General features: G+C 43.1%; 1 protein-coding gene across 1 annotated transcript in view; it reads right to left on the bottom strand.

Annotated features, from left to right (window-relative positions):
• The window catches only part of LOC119434511 (transcription termination factor 1-like), an 89,594-nt gene extending 74,318 nt beyond the window's left edge, over positions 1 to 15,276 (bottom strand). Inside the window, exons 1-2 of the mRNA XM_037701663.2 lie at positions 12,957 to 15,276; positions 4,997 to 5,100 (exon numbers count right to left, since the gene is read on the bottom strand). Of these exons, the coding sequence (XP_037557591.1) occupies positions 4,997 to 5,100; positions 12,957 to 14,577 (1,725 nt within the window). The 5' untranslated portion in view covers positions 14,578 to 15,276. The remainder of the gene's footprint in view (positions 1 to 4,996; positions 5,101 to 12,956) is intronic.
• Between the last annotated feature and the right edge of the window lie 54 nt (positions 15,277 to 15,330).

Genomic DNA, 15,330 nt, shown 5'->3' on the forward strand with positions numbered 1-15,330 from the left:
AGATGGTTACTAGCTTATCGAACAGCACCGCTCAGATGGCAACTGCCTCAGAGGCGTTCAGAGTTTTAACAGCTGGCACTAACTTATCAACTATACTAGCCACACCGCCCGACAAGGCAATAGTGCCGTCGCGGTCTTTGCGGAAAATGGAATATTGCCCGAGGGAGTTTGTTTGTGTTGATTTCAGGTATGTCTCCTGGAAACACAGCACCTTTGGAGTAATATTGCAAAGAAGGTCTTTAACATCATCAAGGTTGTGGATAAGTCCGCTGACGTTCCCCTGCAATATTTGTGTATCCATATTAAGAACGGTATTTATGATGTGTGTTTAGGTCAACATAGCTTAGGTTACAGGGCCCTTTCTGGGCCCCTTAATGCGGGGTTTGTCTTTCTTGCCACAGTCCTGAGACTCGCGACGGTCCTTCAGTGCTGGCTGTGCTCTATGGCTAGGAGTAATGCACATTGCCTCTTACAAGGTGCTAGACGCCCGCTCTTGGGTGCGGTGTGTTTGCCGTGAAGGCCTCGTCTCAACAACAGACAAGGCCTTGGAGCCTAACAACCCGGAGATTGATGGGCCCTCCTTCAGGGACGGCGAAGCAGCGCTGGCTGCTGTCGCCAAGAGAGCTCGTGGCACTGCCACGCCCACACTCTTTGTCGGCCGGGCAGATACCGAAGCCTGCTGCGGCATTCCCCCTTACACACCGTATAAGCATACCCTGCGGTATGAAGGAATGAAACATGTTGAAACGAAATCTTATCTTTCACTCTAAGTGTAATGATATCTTATTCTTTTTTCCCCGTAGAACATGATTGGGAATATGCTGCATGACCACCATTGCAGTTAGCACAGTGGAGAGTGCAAGTGCAGTTGTCAGAAGCGTGTTCTTGTCACCACGTTTTGCACAACTCAGCCAGCCTTGGCAGCATTGCAAGCCATGAACAAATCTTTGGCACTTAAAACACCTACGTGGATTTCGGATGTATGGTCTTACTCATCTCTTTGTGTGCCCTGTTTCAGAAGATTCTGGCAGCACACTCAGAGAAAAGGTGAGGATGAGGTGTTTTGTAGAAATTTATTTGTTGTTGCATTTGATCGTTAGTATTTGCACTTTGACAACATCCTGTTGCTTCCATCTCTCGAGTAGTTCCTCCCCGTTCCGTTTCAAGAGACCATCATTTGATATCACACCTCTGCATATGTTCATTGAGTGATGTGGGATTACCGTGATTTGAACATCACCAAAACCCACAAAATTTAAAATCTTTTCATGTTGGAGCATGTCGTGTACTATCATGATCAATATGAAAGGGAACACAGGAGTGCATGGCAGATAGCCTCGAACCCTGCTATGGCGATGTTTTCGACGGCGGCCGCCGTGCAATGTGGAAAGGGGGACTCTGTTTTAATAACTGTTGGTACTCCCACCTAGGGTCTGTTGAGACAAAGTGCGGTACTTCTAATCGCCAGCACACAGTGATAACTGTTTGGTATTGCGGTTACTGGTAACTTTGTGCGCCGAAGCGTGGCCAAAAGTAGCACTCTTTTAAGGCGTAAGAAACTCATCGCGTCAATTGATATAAAAAAATTTGATTGAAAATACGAGCCGAGGTCTAAAAGTTCTGTCATACGGTTGCACAAAGAAAAAAAAAAGAAAAAAAAAACACATGAAAGAAAAAACAACGACTCGCTTTAAGTCACTGTGGCACATAACCGTCTTACCAGCTTTCGGCGGCCAGTGAAACGCCGTAAGCTGCCGTTTTCAACAAACGCAGGCGCGGTAGGAGTGCCAACAGTTAGCGGAAGGGCATACCCCTTTCCCCTGTTTTCGACAGCGCCATCCGCGTATCGCTCTAGCTCGGTTTCAAGGCTATTTGCCACGCATTCGCGTGTTCCCTTTCATATTGCTCACGATAGTACCTTAAGAAACAGGTTGCCCCTAGCCATTCTAGTGACTTTGTATCCAGGACCCAGTGTGCCGGTGAGAAATTTCATAACAGTGAAAGGAGAAAGGGTTGAAGCCGAGGCTAAAGCGGCGTGTTGGCTTCGCCGAGGGGCCTTAAAGGTTCAATACGCTCAACATTGGCTCAACCTCCAGGACCCCTTTTCCCCGGACACGGCTAAGCCACGAACGGTTAAATGCAGGGGGGGGGGTCCAACCCCCATGCGCACGAGTCTGTGGTATCGCAACACACCAAAAGCCTGCTTACGCAGCCACCCCTGCAGGGACTGATGTTCAGATCTTTTCATCAAAGTTTTACATCCATACATGGTCACTACTAATCTCTCATGCTTCGTTTTTTTACAAAATGCAAATTATTCTCTAAAAGTACTGGCTTAAAATTTTTGTCTTGTTTTCTATTTCTTGAACAGATAGCTGCTGGCTTTGTGATTATGGTGTGAAGCCTCTTGGAGTGGATACTGTAATTGAGCAACTGCCTAAACTTTGGATTAGGTGCGTCAGAGCCAACAATGCTTGTGGGGGCTCAACAGTCATTTGATGTAAACCCTATTAGCTTTTTTTCTTCCTGGCTGATGTTCAAGATAAGGTCTACCCACTGCTGCTTCTATCTAACCTCAATATGATGATGATAATTATGGTCTTGCTCTTAGCTCCAACGACCAATGTGAATGAGCATATATGCAGAAGATAATTCGCCGTCTCTAGATCGAGGCTGAAATGACCAGCATCGTGTACAACATGCTCTGACAAGAGAGGTTTGAGTACTACTGGTATATGCGAGGTACTTCTGGGCAAATCTGAGTTATGTTGACAAAATCTGCATATATTGCAAAATAAACCTTGAAGATTCCCTTTTCATACCTATATATGTTCCGATTCCCTCTGTCCAATTCTACGTGCAAAACAGAGATATTAAATAAGGAAGATTGTTCGTGCTTGCCTTGTATATTAGTTTACAGACTCGAAAAGTTCGGAAAAAAGCATAAAAAAACTAACTACGAGCAACATCAAAACATACATACAAAGGTCAAACTTCTGCAGCAGTGCTTTGAAGTTGCACGAACATGTTACACAGTGCACCTCATTCAGAAAAAGACCTTGAAGCAATCAAGAAATACAACCATGTTCACCTTCCTTACTTTTTACATTCTGATGAATGACTGCCATATGGCATAATGTTTTATATGTACTATCAACATAAATTCAAATGCAAACAAGTCAAAAGCTACTAGAATGAGTTGTTACATTTCCAGGTTCCCCTGCATTCTAGATAGTGGCCTGATTCAGGTCTCAAAATGCACATTTGAGACTTCACTATGCTTAGAAACCTTATGATTACACACAAGTGTTTTGAATCGTTTGTTCCTGTTCGTGTTTCAATTTATGCTGGTTGTATATTGCAAGGCCTGTGTTGTGTAGTATATGTTTTATGGAACCTACCATCATTTATCAAGCAAACATAGCTGAACGTGGCACTGTAGTGAAGGCTGGCTTTTGGGAGCATTTCAATTGTAAGGCTGTACAAATCCATATTACGTGGCAGATGCTTGTACGAAGCCACGTATGCTTTCAACCTAAAATGTGGCAGTGGTGCACACATTTTGTAACTTGATTAGATATAAATTTTAGCAGAAAATTCCATGTATAACATTTAGCTTAACAGTACACGTTTAATCTTCTCTATTAAACTCAACGATAAAGAAAAAGCTTGTGAAGCTCTTCATCCATGTGATTGAAAAGTTTAAATAAACAATACAAAGCACTCAGGTTAGCATGCCTTTTTGACATCATAAAAACTTTGGTTGAGCCGTATATCCCCATTGTCATGCTACTAACAGCAAGAACAATCATATTCAATTTGAAAAGCACCAAAAATACATAAAGCACCGAATTACTACAAAAAAAATCAAATTTTATCAAGGAAAATTGTACTGATGGCTGTGAAGTTTCAGCAGTAATCAGTAGCTTAAATTTTAACTGCCTGCTGCATTCTCTGAAAAAGCGAAAACTAGAAATTTCCAAACAGTTACTTTTAGCAAAGAACAAGATTCTGCTTCTAGTGTAAATTCATGCATGTTTGCAGATAAAATTACACTAACAAATCCCATTTCTTTGCAAGCAGCCAGAATGTTAACCAGCTGCAAGTTTCTCAGCTACAAGAAAGGCAAGACCAGAGCAGTATTTACTGTAATCATGTGCAACTGTATACAGGGAGAAACCTCTACAAATGGGAAGAGTACACAGATTGTGCGGACACAGCTGCAGTGCTGGCAGCAAGCAGCAGAGAAATTTCAACACATGCGCATACAACAAAACCTGCAACATTTCATCATTTGCTGCTGAGGAATCTGAATTTGCCACAGCAGGAGTAAAATATGTTGCCATCTTTTTGAACATTTTTTAAAGCAAATACGAACTGTTAAAATGTGCAAAGAGCAAAAACAACACATTTGCTTATTTTTTAATCGTTCAGAGAGAGAAGCGATATTATGAAACAAGTATAGCCTTCTACAGCACTCAACACATGCCAGCAAAGACATTTAATCATGTCAGTAGCAAAACTACTAAATGAGCCCACGCACCGGAAAGTGGCATGTTAACTGGTCTAATTTGTGCAGAATTCAGGGCTTCTACTAACTGTGGCACAACCTACCATTACACAAATAAACTAAACATACCACCAAATTATAATTGTCAAACGAAAACTGCTCATCTGCTTCTTTTATTAAACAAGTCAATAGCTCCAAAAAGCTGCTTATAGGAAATATAGCTGTACTTTGCGATGGATAATGATTAATCACAACCGGCATAGCTTAAAGAACTCTGCAGCATTAGAGTGGCAGTGGTCAATAAGTTGCATGCACAACCTTCTGCACATTGTGTGCATACACTGATTATGCCAGTGGTGGGTAGTAAATGTCAAATAAGAAACATATCTCGCATTTGGGTGAGAGGAGGGTGTGATATTCCCTACCACACTCTACCCTCACTAAAGTAAAACTCCAAACACTCGTGCATGCACAATAGATACACACCAAAAATTCGGGATCAGTAGGAGAGCTTGACACTTCGCCATGCTTGCGAAATGCTGCTTCCGATGGAGCTGTGTCAAAGAGCTCGAAGCATGGCTCATTTAATGCTGAAAAAAAAAAGTGAATATTTTAAACAAAGTTCGGCAACATTAAAAAAAATGGGCTAGGGGGAGTAGGGATAAATAAACATAGTGTCATGAACCTGCTCATGAAAACGGAACACTTTTGATTACCACAATTCATTAAATTGTTGCTGCTACACCGATTTTTATTTTTATGTCACACTTCCTCAAGATATTACAATATATAGAGAGATAGAACACTGCAACTATTTAAAAGGTAGATTGCTAAGTTATGTATTAATACAGTTTTGAAACAGAGCATATCTGATCTTAACAATTGATACAAATGAAAGCATAGCTTTGAGGAAAATATACAGGTCACTGTGCATGTGATTATTGCTGTGCCATGCAATGTGGCTTTCGTGGCTCACTTTTGGATCTACGAAATTTTATAGAGTGGGCAAAGAAGAAATTTTTTTTTTCTCAGTTTCTATGTGAGCTTTCATGTGCAAAGCTCTGCACTGTTAAAGAGAACAAGTGGGAATGGGGTACAAACAAGTTTCCCTCTGTGACAAGGCTGGAGGTCAGTGGCAGTGTTTAGCTGCCAAAACAAAAACACATCCACAAATTTCATTAATTGTTATGACAGCAACATTACAAGCAGGTAAGAAATAACTTCAAGATCGACACCACGCTCAAGCCCCCTGAAATTAACATCGTGGCTAGACCACTGCTGCGAATGCTTGGATCTTCAGGTGCAACAGGTGGTGCTCATACCTGCCTGCATACCTGTATGCTGCATTTAAGAGAAAAATTATTTTAGATTTATTAGTAAATTACGCCTCTATAATACCAGAAAAGCTATTCTTGCCATGAAAAGAGGCTAGGTAAGCTAGGAAAGATGAAAAAATGAAGGAAAAGTGGCAAGGACCCCTTTAAGTTCCTGCACCAGTTTGCTGTGACATCATGAATTTTGACAGCAACTGCTCGGGCTTAGTTAATTTTTTACCGGTAAAGATTGGCTCCATCCTCTGTCAGAGCATCTGAGATGTGATTCATGATAGCATGCATGGTTGTACTTCCTCAAGGCACACCATCACGCTACTCTGAGAGGAGTCTCTATTGCATATCTGACTGGTCACCGACTATATTAGGTTGGTCCTTCTTATAACCATCCATGCGCTTTTGCCAAGCTGTGCACTGTTGAACTAGGAGCATATTAAAAACTAATGTGTATGTGGCTTTACTTTTAAAAATTTTCTTTGCAAACAATTCAGTCACTTGTTATATAACATTCTGGTCGGCTTTAACCATATTATTGAAGTCCAGGGGAAAAAGTCCCAGTTTCGCCCGAAAGGTGAAACATCTAATGCGATAGCAAATTAGTAGACAGCTATACGAAGCAAGGATAATAGTTTCATCGGCCGTATAAACTTGTAAACATTCGCTTACTAACTAAATTAACAAGCATGGTGTCACGTGTGCACAAGCAAACATGAACACATCTCCCTCGATGACCGCGGAAACTCGCTGTCAAAACACTGAAGTGAAGAAATGCAGCAGCAGCAGCAGCGAGCGAATTGACTTTCGTGCTGCCTCTCGAACAATGCAAGCCCTCGGTGGACCTAGACTCTGTGCTCATCGCAGATCGCTTTCAAGATAGGCCCTCGCGGCCTCCGTCAGGGCAGAGACCCCAGCTGCGGCTGAGACCATAGCCGTGGCGCTAGTAATAAAGCAACATCACAGAGTGGGCAGGGAAGTTCATGTCGTTACCAACTCGCAACAGGCCTGCCGTAACTTTACCAACAGACAAACACCGGTCTGGCGGCTCAGATTCTAGGCCCGAGGCTGCAAGAATCCCATCAAATCAGGTGGACGCCGGGCCACGCGAGACTGGAGGGGAACGAAAGGACGAACGCCTTAGCTGGAGCGCTAATCAACCGAGCGGGGCAAAACCAATCGTCTCATCAATCCCCACCCTTTACCTTCGTGCCACTGCCATCAAATTACTGCGACCGACTCGAGATCCAGCGACTAAACCACAGGATTTACCCTCCCCCTCACAAAAAGCTCAGCACTGAAGAGGCAATAGCCCTCAGACTTACCCAAAAAAACACATTCCCAAACCTACACAGATACAGCAAAATATACCCACAAACATATCGCGGCATCTGCCCCTGGTGCGGCGACACACGCCCTGCACTCTTTCACATCTCGAGGGGGTGCGGAGGCAAACCTCAACATTTAAAGACGCCTAACATGTCATTTGAGCGGTGGTAGGTACAGCTGACCGGCGATACCCTGGCGGGACAAGAAGCTCTCGTCCAGCATGTACGTCGAGCAGCCATGGCCAGTGGAGTCCTGGAATGTGGGCACCACCCACTCGTCCTCAAGATCAACGACCTCAATGGTCTAAATCAATGTCTTTTCTCTCTCTCTCTTTCAAGATAGGGCTTTCAAGCAGCCGCCAGAGATGAACCGTCTCTCCCCGGTGCCTTGCGCACGTAACAGCTCAGCCTCGCACGCTTTCACTTGCACGTACAGCATATGGCGCACAGAGATGATGTTATTGCCCTTGGACTTTATACGAAACATCACAGTGACGGCAGAAATGCGCCTGGAGTGTCCATCTAATTGCTATCGTAATAAAATACAACAGTTCAAGGGAAGGACTTTACAAGATGCTAGACATGATAATATAAGTGATCTCAAAGGAAGGCTGTTCAAGATACAGTTAAAACTCGATCTAACGAAACCCAATTTTACGAAGTTCCCAATCCTAACGAAGAAATTTCCATTCCCCGGCAGGTACCCATAGAGTTCAATCTTGTCATCAACCTGAATTAACGAAACTAAAGGCCACTAAATCCAATTTAACAAAGTGCTTCCTGAAATAAATGAGTAAAAAAAGCGGTGATTTCTATCTAACATTGACACAGATGGGTTTTTCTTCGAGCATGCGCTCTAACGCTATTGCGTTACAACATCTAGGCGCCCTAGTCACGGTCTTTGTGCCCGCGTCTTTGCATATCGGCAGCCTGTCACAGCGTCACGTGACCTGTGACAGGCTGCTTGTGTGATGTGCATTGCACATCACACAAGCAATTCGGGCCGCCCTGGCAGACTTTTCACATGCGCCAGGCGTGGGTCAGCAGCAAATACAATGCTGCGGTAGCTTTTGGGTGTCGCCATGCTACAATTTTATATTTGGAAGGACCGAAAAATCTCTTGACTTTATGAACCTCCAGATTTAACAAAATAATTCGAGTGTGGTGATCACTTCGTTAAATCGAGTTTCAACTGCATTAACATTCCCATTATAAGTGAAATACTGCAATTTTATTGTAACAGGATGCACGGTGAAATGTGAAATGATATGAGGCAAGTTTGATTTAGTTATTGATGCTGACCACTAGGACAAATACTCCTTCAGTGTTCAGCAATACATTTGTTAATAAGAGCAAAGAAGTAGCTTGCGCAATAAGAAAGAAAAACAAAGTGAGACGATAGAGGGCGCGTGGCATGGGAGTTCTTTGTCTTCTTGCTAGAATAAACGGCAGTGTAAGACACGCTGTTCTCGCCTCTTCGAGTGTATTGTCCTTCGCCGTACTTGAAGCCTAGTCTTGGGACTTTACAACATCAGTACAAATACTTGTTGGCAACAAGTGGACCTACCCAACATACCATTTGAAGAACAATGCCTGATGTGATAAGCTGGCATTTTTACATTACCATGCAGTTTCAGACTACACCAGCTAATTAATAAATATTAGCATCATTTTGTACTCTTAAGGTGTCCGGCCTATGGCAAAGCCAATATCGCAGTTCAAGAAACAAATTCATCTGCTATGTTGTTGGCATTGGTCATTTTACTGGGCATCACTTTTCACGCGAGTGTTGGAACTTGTATGTAGAGACAATTCATATTGCAAGTCCAATGCAGTTAAATTGAGACAGTCTCAGATTTCAATTTTTGTAACGGTTTCCTCCTGGAGGCTGTTCCAATATTTTTCTACAGGTGCAAAAATAACTTGAAATTTTTTACGCAGTTTCTGGGAAAGTTGCAAGAAGCGCGCAGTCACACACACATGCAGATGCGCACAAGGAAAAGCACTGTTACTTCACACACCCCTTAGAATTACCAAAGGAAAAGAGGGGCCTGTTTTAGTAAGTGACTACCAGAGGCCAACAGTCACTGAAGGCAAGGAAACCATAGAAGAAATGAAGAAGAATTTTGCTTGAAGCAGGTTAGTTGGTTTTTCAGGAACTAAGCATCCAGTGCAAACATGAGAGCCCCCCCCCCCCCCCCCCAACACAAATTACCTTCATTCTTTTTCTTTTTTTCTCATTTATAGCACGTCATTTCTTTAATGATGATTTACCTTTACACACAGCCCACAAGCAGCAGCAAACAAACAAGAGCAGACTGACAAGCGACACATTGCTTTCAGATCACAGTGACTTTCTGAGCGACTACACTGTTGCTGATCACGCCTGCTTCAGGTACTTGTCTGGATAAACTTGGTCGAAGAAGGTACCCCACTGGTGCTCTTTCACAATCGGAATACTTCCAAGGGCATTGTAAGAGACGAACAAGCAGAACGTTTAGGTGAAATGAGCTTATTTATCGTAAAGCTTGACAAATCTTAGTATAATCATATAGCGAGCCTGAATTCGTAAACATTACAAAAAATTAGAGAGAGTTCGCAGGTATGCTCTTGGATATGGCTACTGGCCACTTTGTTAGGTGCTTTCCACACACCTATAATAAAGTGGGTTCCAATTTTAACAGTTTTTGAATTTGAAATTAAGCACAGATACCGAAGCCTGCTGTGGCGTCCCCTTACACGCCGCATCAGCATACCCTGCAGTATGAAGGAATGAAACACGTTGAAACGAGATCTTCTCTTTAACTCTAAGTGTAATGATATCTTCTTTTTTCCCCGTAGAACATGATTGGGAATATGCTGCATGACCACTTTCGCACAAGGGAGAGTGCAAGTGCAGTTGTCGGAAGCGTGTTCTTGTTCATCACATTTTGCACAAGTCAGCCGGCCTTGGCAGCATTGCAAGCCATGAACAAATCTTTGGCACTTAAAACACCTACGTGGATTTCGGATGTATGGTCTTACTCATCTCTTTGTGTGCCCTGCTTCAGAAGATTCTGGTAGCACACTCAGAGCAAAGGTGAGGATAAGGTGTTCTGTAGAAATTTATTTGGTGTTGCATTTGATCGTTAGGTCTTTGCACTTTGACAACATCCTGTTGCCTCCATCTCTCGAGTAGTTCCTCTTCGCTCCGATTCAAGAGGTCATCATCTGATATCACATCTCTGCATATGTTCATTGAGTGATGTGGGATTACCGTGATTTGAACATCACCAAAACCCATGAAATTTCAGATCTTTTCGTGTTGGAGCTTGTCGTGTACTATCGTGCGCAATATGAAAGGGAACACAGGAGTGCGTGTCAGATAGCCTCGAACCCTGCTATGGCGATACCCGGCGGCCGTCGTCAAAAACAATGTGGAAAGGGGGACGCTGTTCTAATAACTGTTGCTACTCCCACCATGGGTCTGTTTACACAAAGTGCGGTACTTCTACTCGCCAGCGCACACTGATAACTGTTTGGTATTGCGGTTACTGGTAACTGTGTGCGCCGAAGCGTGGCCAAAAGTAGCACTCCTTTAAGGCGCAAGAAACTCATCGCGTCAATTGATATTAAAAAAAATTTATTGTAAATACGAGCCAAGGTCTAAAAGTTCCGTCATACGGTTGCACAAAGATGAAAAAAAATAAATAAATAAAAAACATTAAGAAAAAAAAGTGACTCACTGTAAGTCACTGTGGCACATAACTGTCTTTCAACGGCCAGTGAAACACCGTAAGCTGCCGTTTTCGACAAACGCAGGCGCGGTGGGAGTGCCAACAGTTAGCAGAAGAGCGTACCCCTTTCCCCTCTGTTTTCGACAGCGCCCCATCCGCGTATCGCTCTAGCTCAGTTTCGAGGCTATTTGCCACGTGTTCACATGTTGCCTTTCATATTGCTCACGATAGTACCTTAAGCAGCAGGTTGCCACTAGCCATTTTAGCGACTTTGTATCCAGGACCCAGTGTGCTGGTGAGAAATTTCATAACAGTGAAAGGAGAAAGGGTTGAAGCCGAGGCCAAAGCGGTGTGTTGGCTCCACCGAGGGGCCTTAAAGGTTCAATACGCTCAACATTGGCTCAACTTCCAGGACCCCCTTTCCCCGGACACCGCTAAGCCGCACACGGTTAAATGCAGGGGGGGGGGGGGGTCCAACCCTCCATGCACACGAGCCTGTGGTATCGCAACACACCAAATGCCTGGTTACGCAGCCACCCCTGCGGGGACTGATTTTCAGATTATTTCATCAAAGTTGTACATCCATACATGGTCACTGCTAATCTCTCATACTTTTTTTTTTTTACAAAATGCAAATTATACTCTAAAAGTACTGGCCTAAAATTTTTGTCTTGTTTTCTATTTCTTGAACAGATAGCTGCTGGCTTTGTCATTATGGTGTGAAGCCTCTTGGAGTGGATACTGTAATTGAGCAACTGCCTAAATTTTGGATTAGGAGCGTCAGAGCCAACAATGCTTGTGGGGGCTCAACAGTCATTTGATGTAAACCCTATTAGCATTTTTTCTCCCTGGCTTAAGTTCAAGATAAGGTCTACCCACTGCTGCTTCCATCTAACCTCAATATAAGGTGTAGATCGAGGCTGCAATGACCAGCATCGTGCACAACATGCTCTGACAAGAGAGGTTTGAGTACTACTGGTATATGCGAGGTATTTCTGGGCAAATCTGAGTTATGTTGACAAAATCTGCATATATTGCAAAATAAGCCTTGAAGATTCCCTTTTCATACCTACATATGTTCCGATTCCCTCTGTCCAATTCTATGTGCAAAACAGAGATATTAAATAAGGAAGATTGTTCGTGCTTGCCCTGTATATTAGTTTACAGACTCAAAAAGTTTGGAAAATAACTACGAGCAATATCAAAACATACATACAAAGGTCGAACTTCTGCAGCAGTGCTTTGAAGTTGCACGAACATGTTACACAGTGCACCTCATTCAGAAAAAGCCTTGAAGCAATCAAGAAATCAGTTCACTTAACCAGTAATTCTCATCAAGAGATACAACCATGTTCACCTTCCTTATTTTTAACATTTTGATGAATGATTGCCATATGGCATAATGTTTTATATGTACTATCAACATAAATTCAAATGCAAACAAGTCGAAAGCTACTAGAATGAGTTGTTACATTTCCAGGTTCACCTGCATTCTTGATGGTGGCCTGATTCTGGTCTCAAAATGCACACTTGAGACTTCACCATGCTTAGAAACCTAATGATTGCACACAAGTGTTTTGAATAGTTTGTTCCTGTTCGCATTTCAATTTATGCTGGTTGTATATTACAGTGTATATAATCATATAACAAGCCTGAATTCGTGAACTTTACAAAAAATTAGAGAGAGTTGGCAGGTATGTTCTTGGATATGACTACTGGCCACTTAATTAGGTGCTTTCCACACACCTATAATAAGGTGGGTTCGAATTTTAAGTTTTTGAATTTGCAATTAAGCACAGTCCATTTGCACATTTTCTTGCAATGCCAGTTATAAGGACTGCTTTAGGCACCTCATGTAATGAATATGAAGACCTGAAAAATGTTACTCATCAATTTTGACATCTTGCATGCACACAAATGTGTGCTTGTCATGTCACTGCACCTCGGCGGTGTCAGTAATGCAAACCATCTTTTCCTTGTTTACCTGTGGTTCTACTGAGGCAACCTTGTAATTTCGGAAGCGGATTACTTTTCCTAATTGCTCAAATTTACATAAAAGACAAAAAACACAACTCACCTGCAGTTTTTCCCACATGGTTCTGTTTGCTTGGCTTCAGTAGAATGTCAGATTTAGACATTGGCGTACGTTTTTTTGAACTAGACATGCCTGGTGAAAGGCTTGACAAGGAAGCCGTTTGCTGCGTCTGCTCTGGTACGCTAACACTAGACATGTCCCCACCACCCCATGTGTCAGGATCACTGCCGTTGCTGCTAAACAGGGCATCACTTTCACCTGTTAAAGCACTTTCAAATCTTGGGGATGCAGAAGTAAAATTGACCGCACCCTCTTCTGACAATATCTTGCCCAATTTGCAGGAGCTGTGAAGCGTCAGCTTTTTCTTTGTATAACTGGCATCTGCACTTTGCACAGTACTGCACTCTTCTGGTACCAGCACTGCTGACGTGTTCTCCATCGCCTCAGGTAAATCCACATTGATATCAGGGTGGATATCCCAAAGCAATGCATCACCATCACCTAGGTTGGCCAGCTTCCGCTTCTTTTTCTGTGAAGAAATCTTCAGAGCTTTTGGTTGGCTTTTGTCCTTCCGTGTATAAGTGTCAGTGTTATTACACTGAGATGGGTTTTCACCCTCAAAGAGAAGTGATGTTCCCAAACCAACTTTACTTGGCCTCTCGTGCCGAAGGTTTAAATGAAGCATCTTCTCTGCAGCATCTACATGTCCTTCAGCAGCACTTGTTTTGTACATTTTCCTTTTATGTTGAGTTGCCACATCGCAGTTTTGATCGTCCATGCAAGATAGCACTGCACTACTTCCACAGTTACGAGTACTGTTGTCCTTAAAATTTCTCATTTGCTGATCTGCACTTCTGTCAGCCTGAATGTACCTTTTGGTATCCTCACACCTCTTTCTGGATGGAGTTCCTGTAGTTTTACATTGGCTATTGCCTGCATCAGAGATTGTGGCTTCATTCTCAGCTTCAAATTTAGCACGGTCATCTTTGGCATTTGACAATGCAGTGCCATACTCACGAGTCTTACCACTGTAATGCAGTGTGTCAATTTCAGTACGACAGATGCCATGCTTTGCTTCATGCTTTTTTTTCTTTACCTTCTTGCTGTCTGTAACATAATATTCACAAGTATGTTCATCCTCCGTTTTCTTCAACTTTCTTTCATGCTCGTGAGCTTCATAAAGCAATTCCACATTATTGCCATGAACTTCAAGGCCTACCACAGTTTGTTGAACACAAGGCACCCCCTCTACAACTTCACTGCTACCTTCAAACACCCTTCGTTTTTTCACCTTCTTGTGTCTCCTTTCTTGACCCGCCTCCACAATTTCATCACTAGCGAAGGGGTGAGGGTTTAAGGTTGCAGGATGTTCTTCAGAAAATATTTCTGTTTCAACAAAATCAGAATTTTTTACTGCAACGTCCTCGGATTTTTTCCTGCGTTTATGTTTCTTTTTTATTTCGCTGTGCTCATCACTATCATACATGAATTCCCAATGGGCTTTTTTTGTGCTCTTTTTGTTAATACCAACTGCTTCCCCAATGAAAGTTTCCTTAGCCTCAGTAGTTGGTGATGCAGTACACAAAGGTGGCTGACGCATCTTTTTTCGTCTCCGACATTTCTCTCCGGTGCTCTGACTTCCAACAGCTTCATCCTCGCTCATGTCGATCTTTTTTCTGTGGCTGCACTTAAGTGCGAAGCGACTTCGTCAAAGAACACAGTGTCGACGAGGCTTTAACGGAATATGCAGGGTGAATGACTTCAGTTAATACAACGTTGTCCTCATGTCGTACACATAGATTGCTGTCAGTGTCAATAACAAATGTGACGTTGCAACTCACCAACGTGCTTCTCACATCTTCATATGCTCGACTCGAGAAGTTTTGTTCATTCTGTAGGTCATTCTGCTGCGCACTGGTTGACAGCAAGCGAGTTCACGCATTTCACGATCGTCTGCGATACGTTCACGCTTCCTCAGTAGTCGCATGCATCGAACGGCTGTGTGGCTATTGCAAATCTGCTGAATAGCTAGCTAGACGCACAAAAGGCACAAGCGCAACACTCGATTCACTCGCCAACAAAAAGGGTGAACCACACTACCGTTATCAAGGATGACAGCAGAGAATCTGCAGAGGGTGGCGTTTAAAGGTTCAAAACGTTCAAAACAACGCGGCAATCTAGGCCCTTCAATCTTCCTGCGCCTGTACAGTAGCACGTTCTGTGGGACGGCTTCGAGTTTCCGCGTGGTTTTTCGCTACTCTGGGCAGGGAGAGCCGTCGCTAGGCGGCGGTGGGGGAGGCTTACACGCGCGGGGTGAAAGTGAAATACCTGGCCAAAACGCTAGTGCCATTCAGGTTCTGCTCTCAGCACACTATATATAAAAAAAGAAAGAAGTAATATATTCTAGGCACTATAG

This window comes from Dermacentor silvarum, chromosome 1 (assembly GCF_013339745.2).
Source record: "Dermacentor silvarum isolate Dsil-2018 chromosome 1, BIME_Dsil_1.4, whole genome shotgun sequence".
Classification (NCBI taxonomy): domain Eukaryota; kingdom Metazoa; phylum Arthropoda; class Arachnida; order Ixodida; family Ixodidae; genus Dermacentor; species Dermacentor silvarum.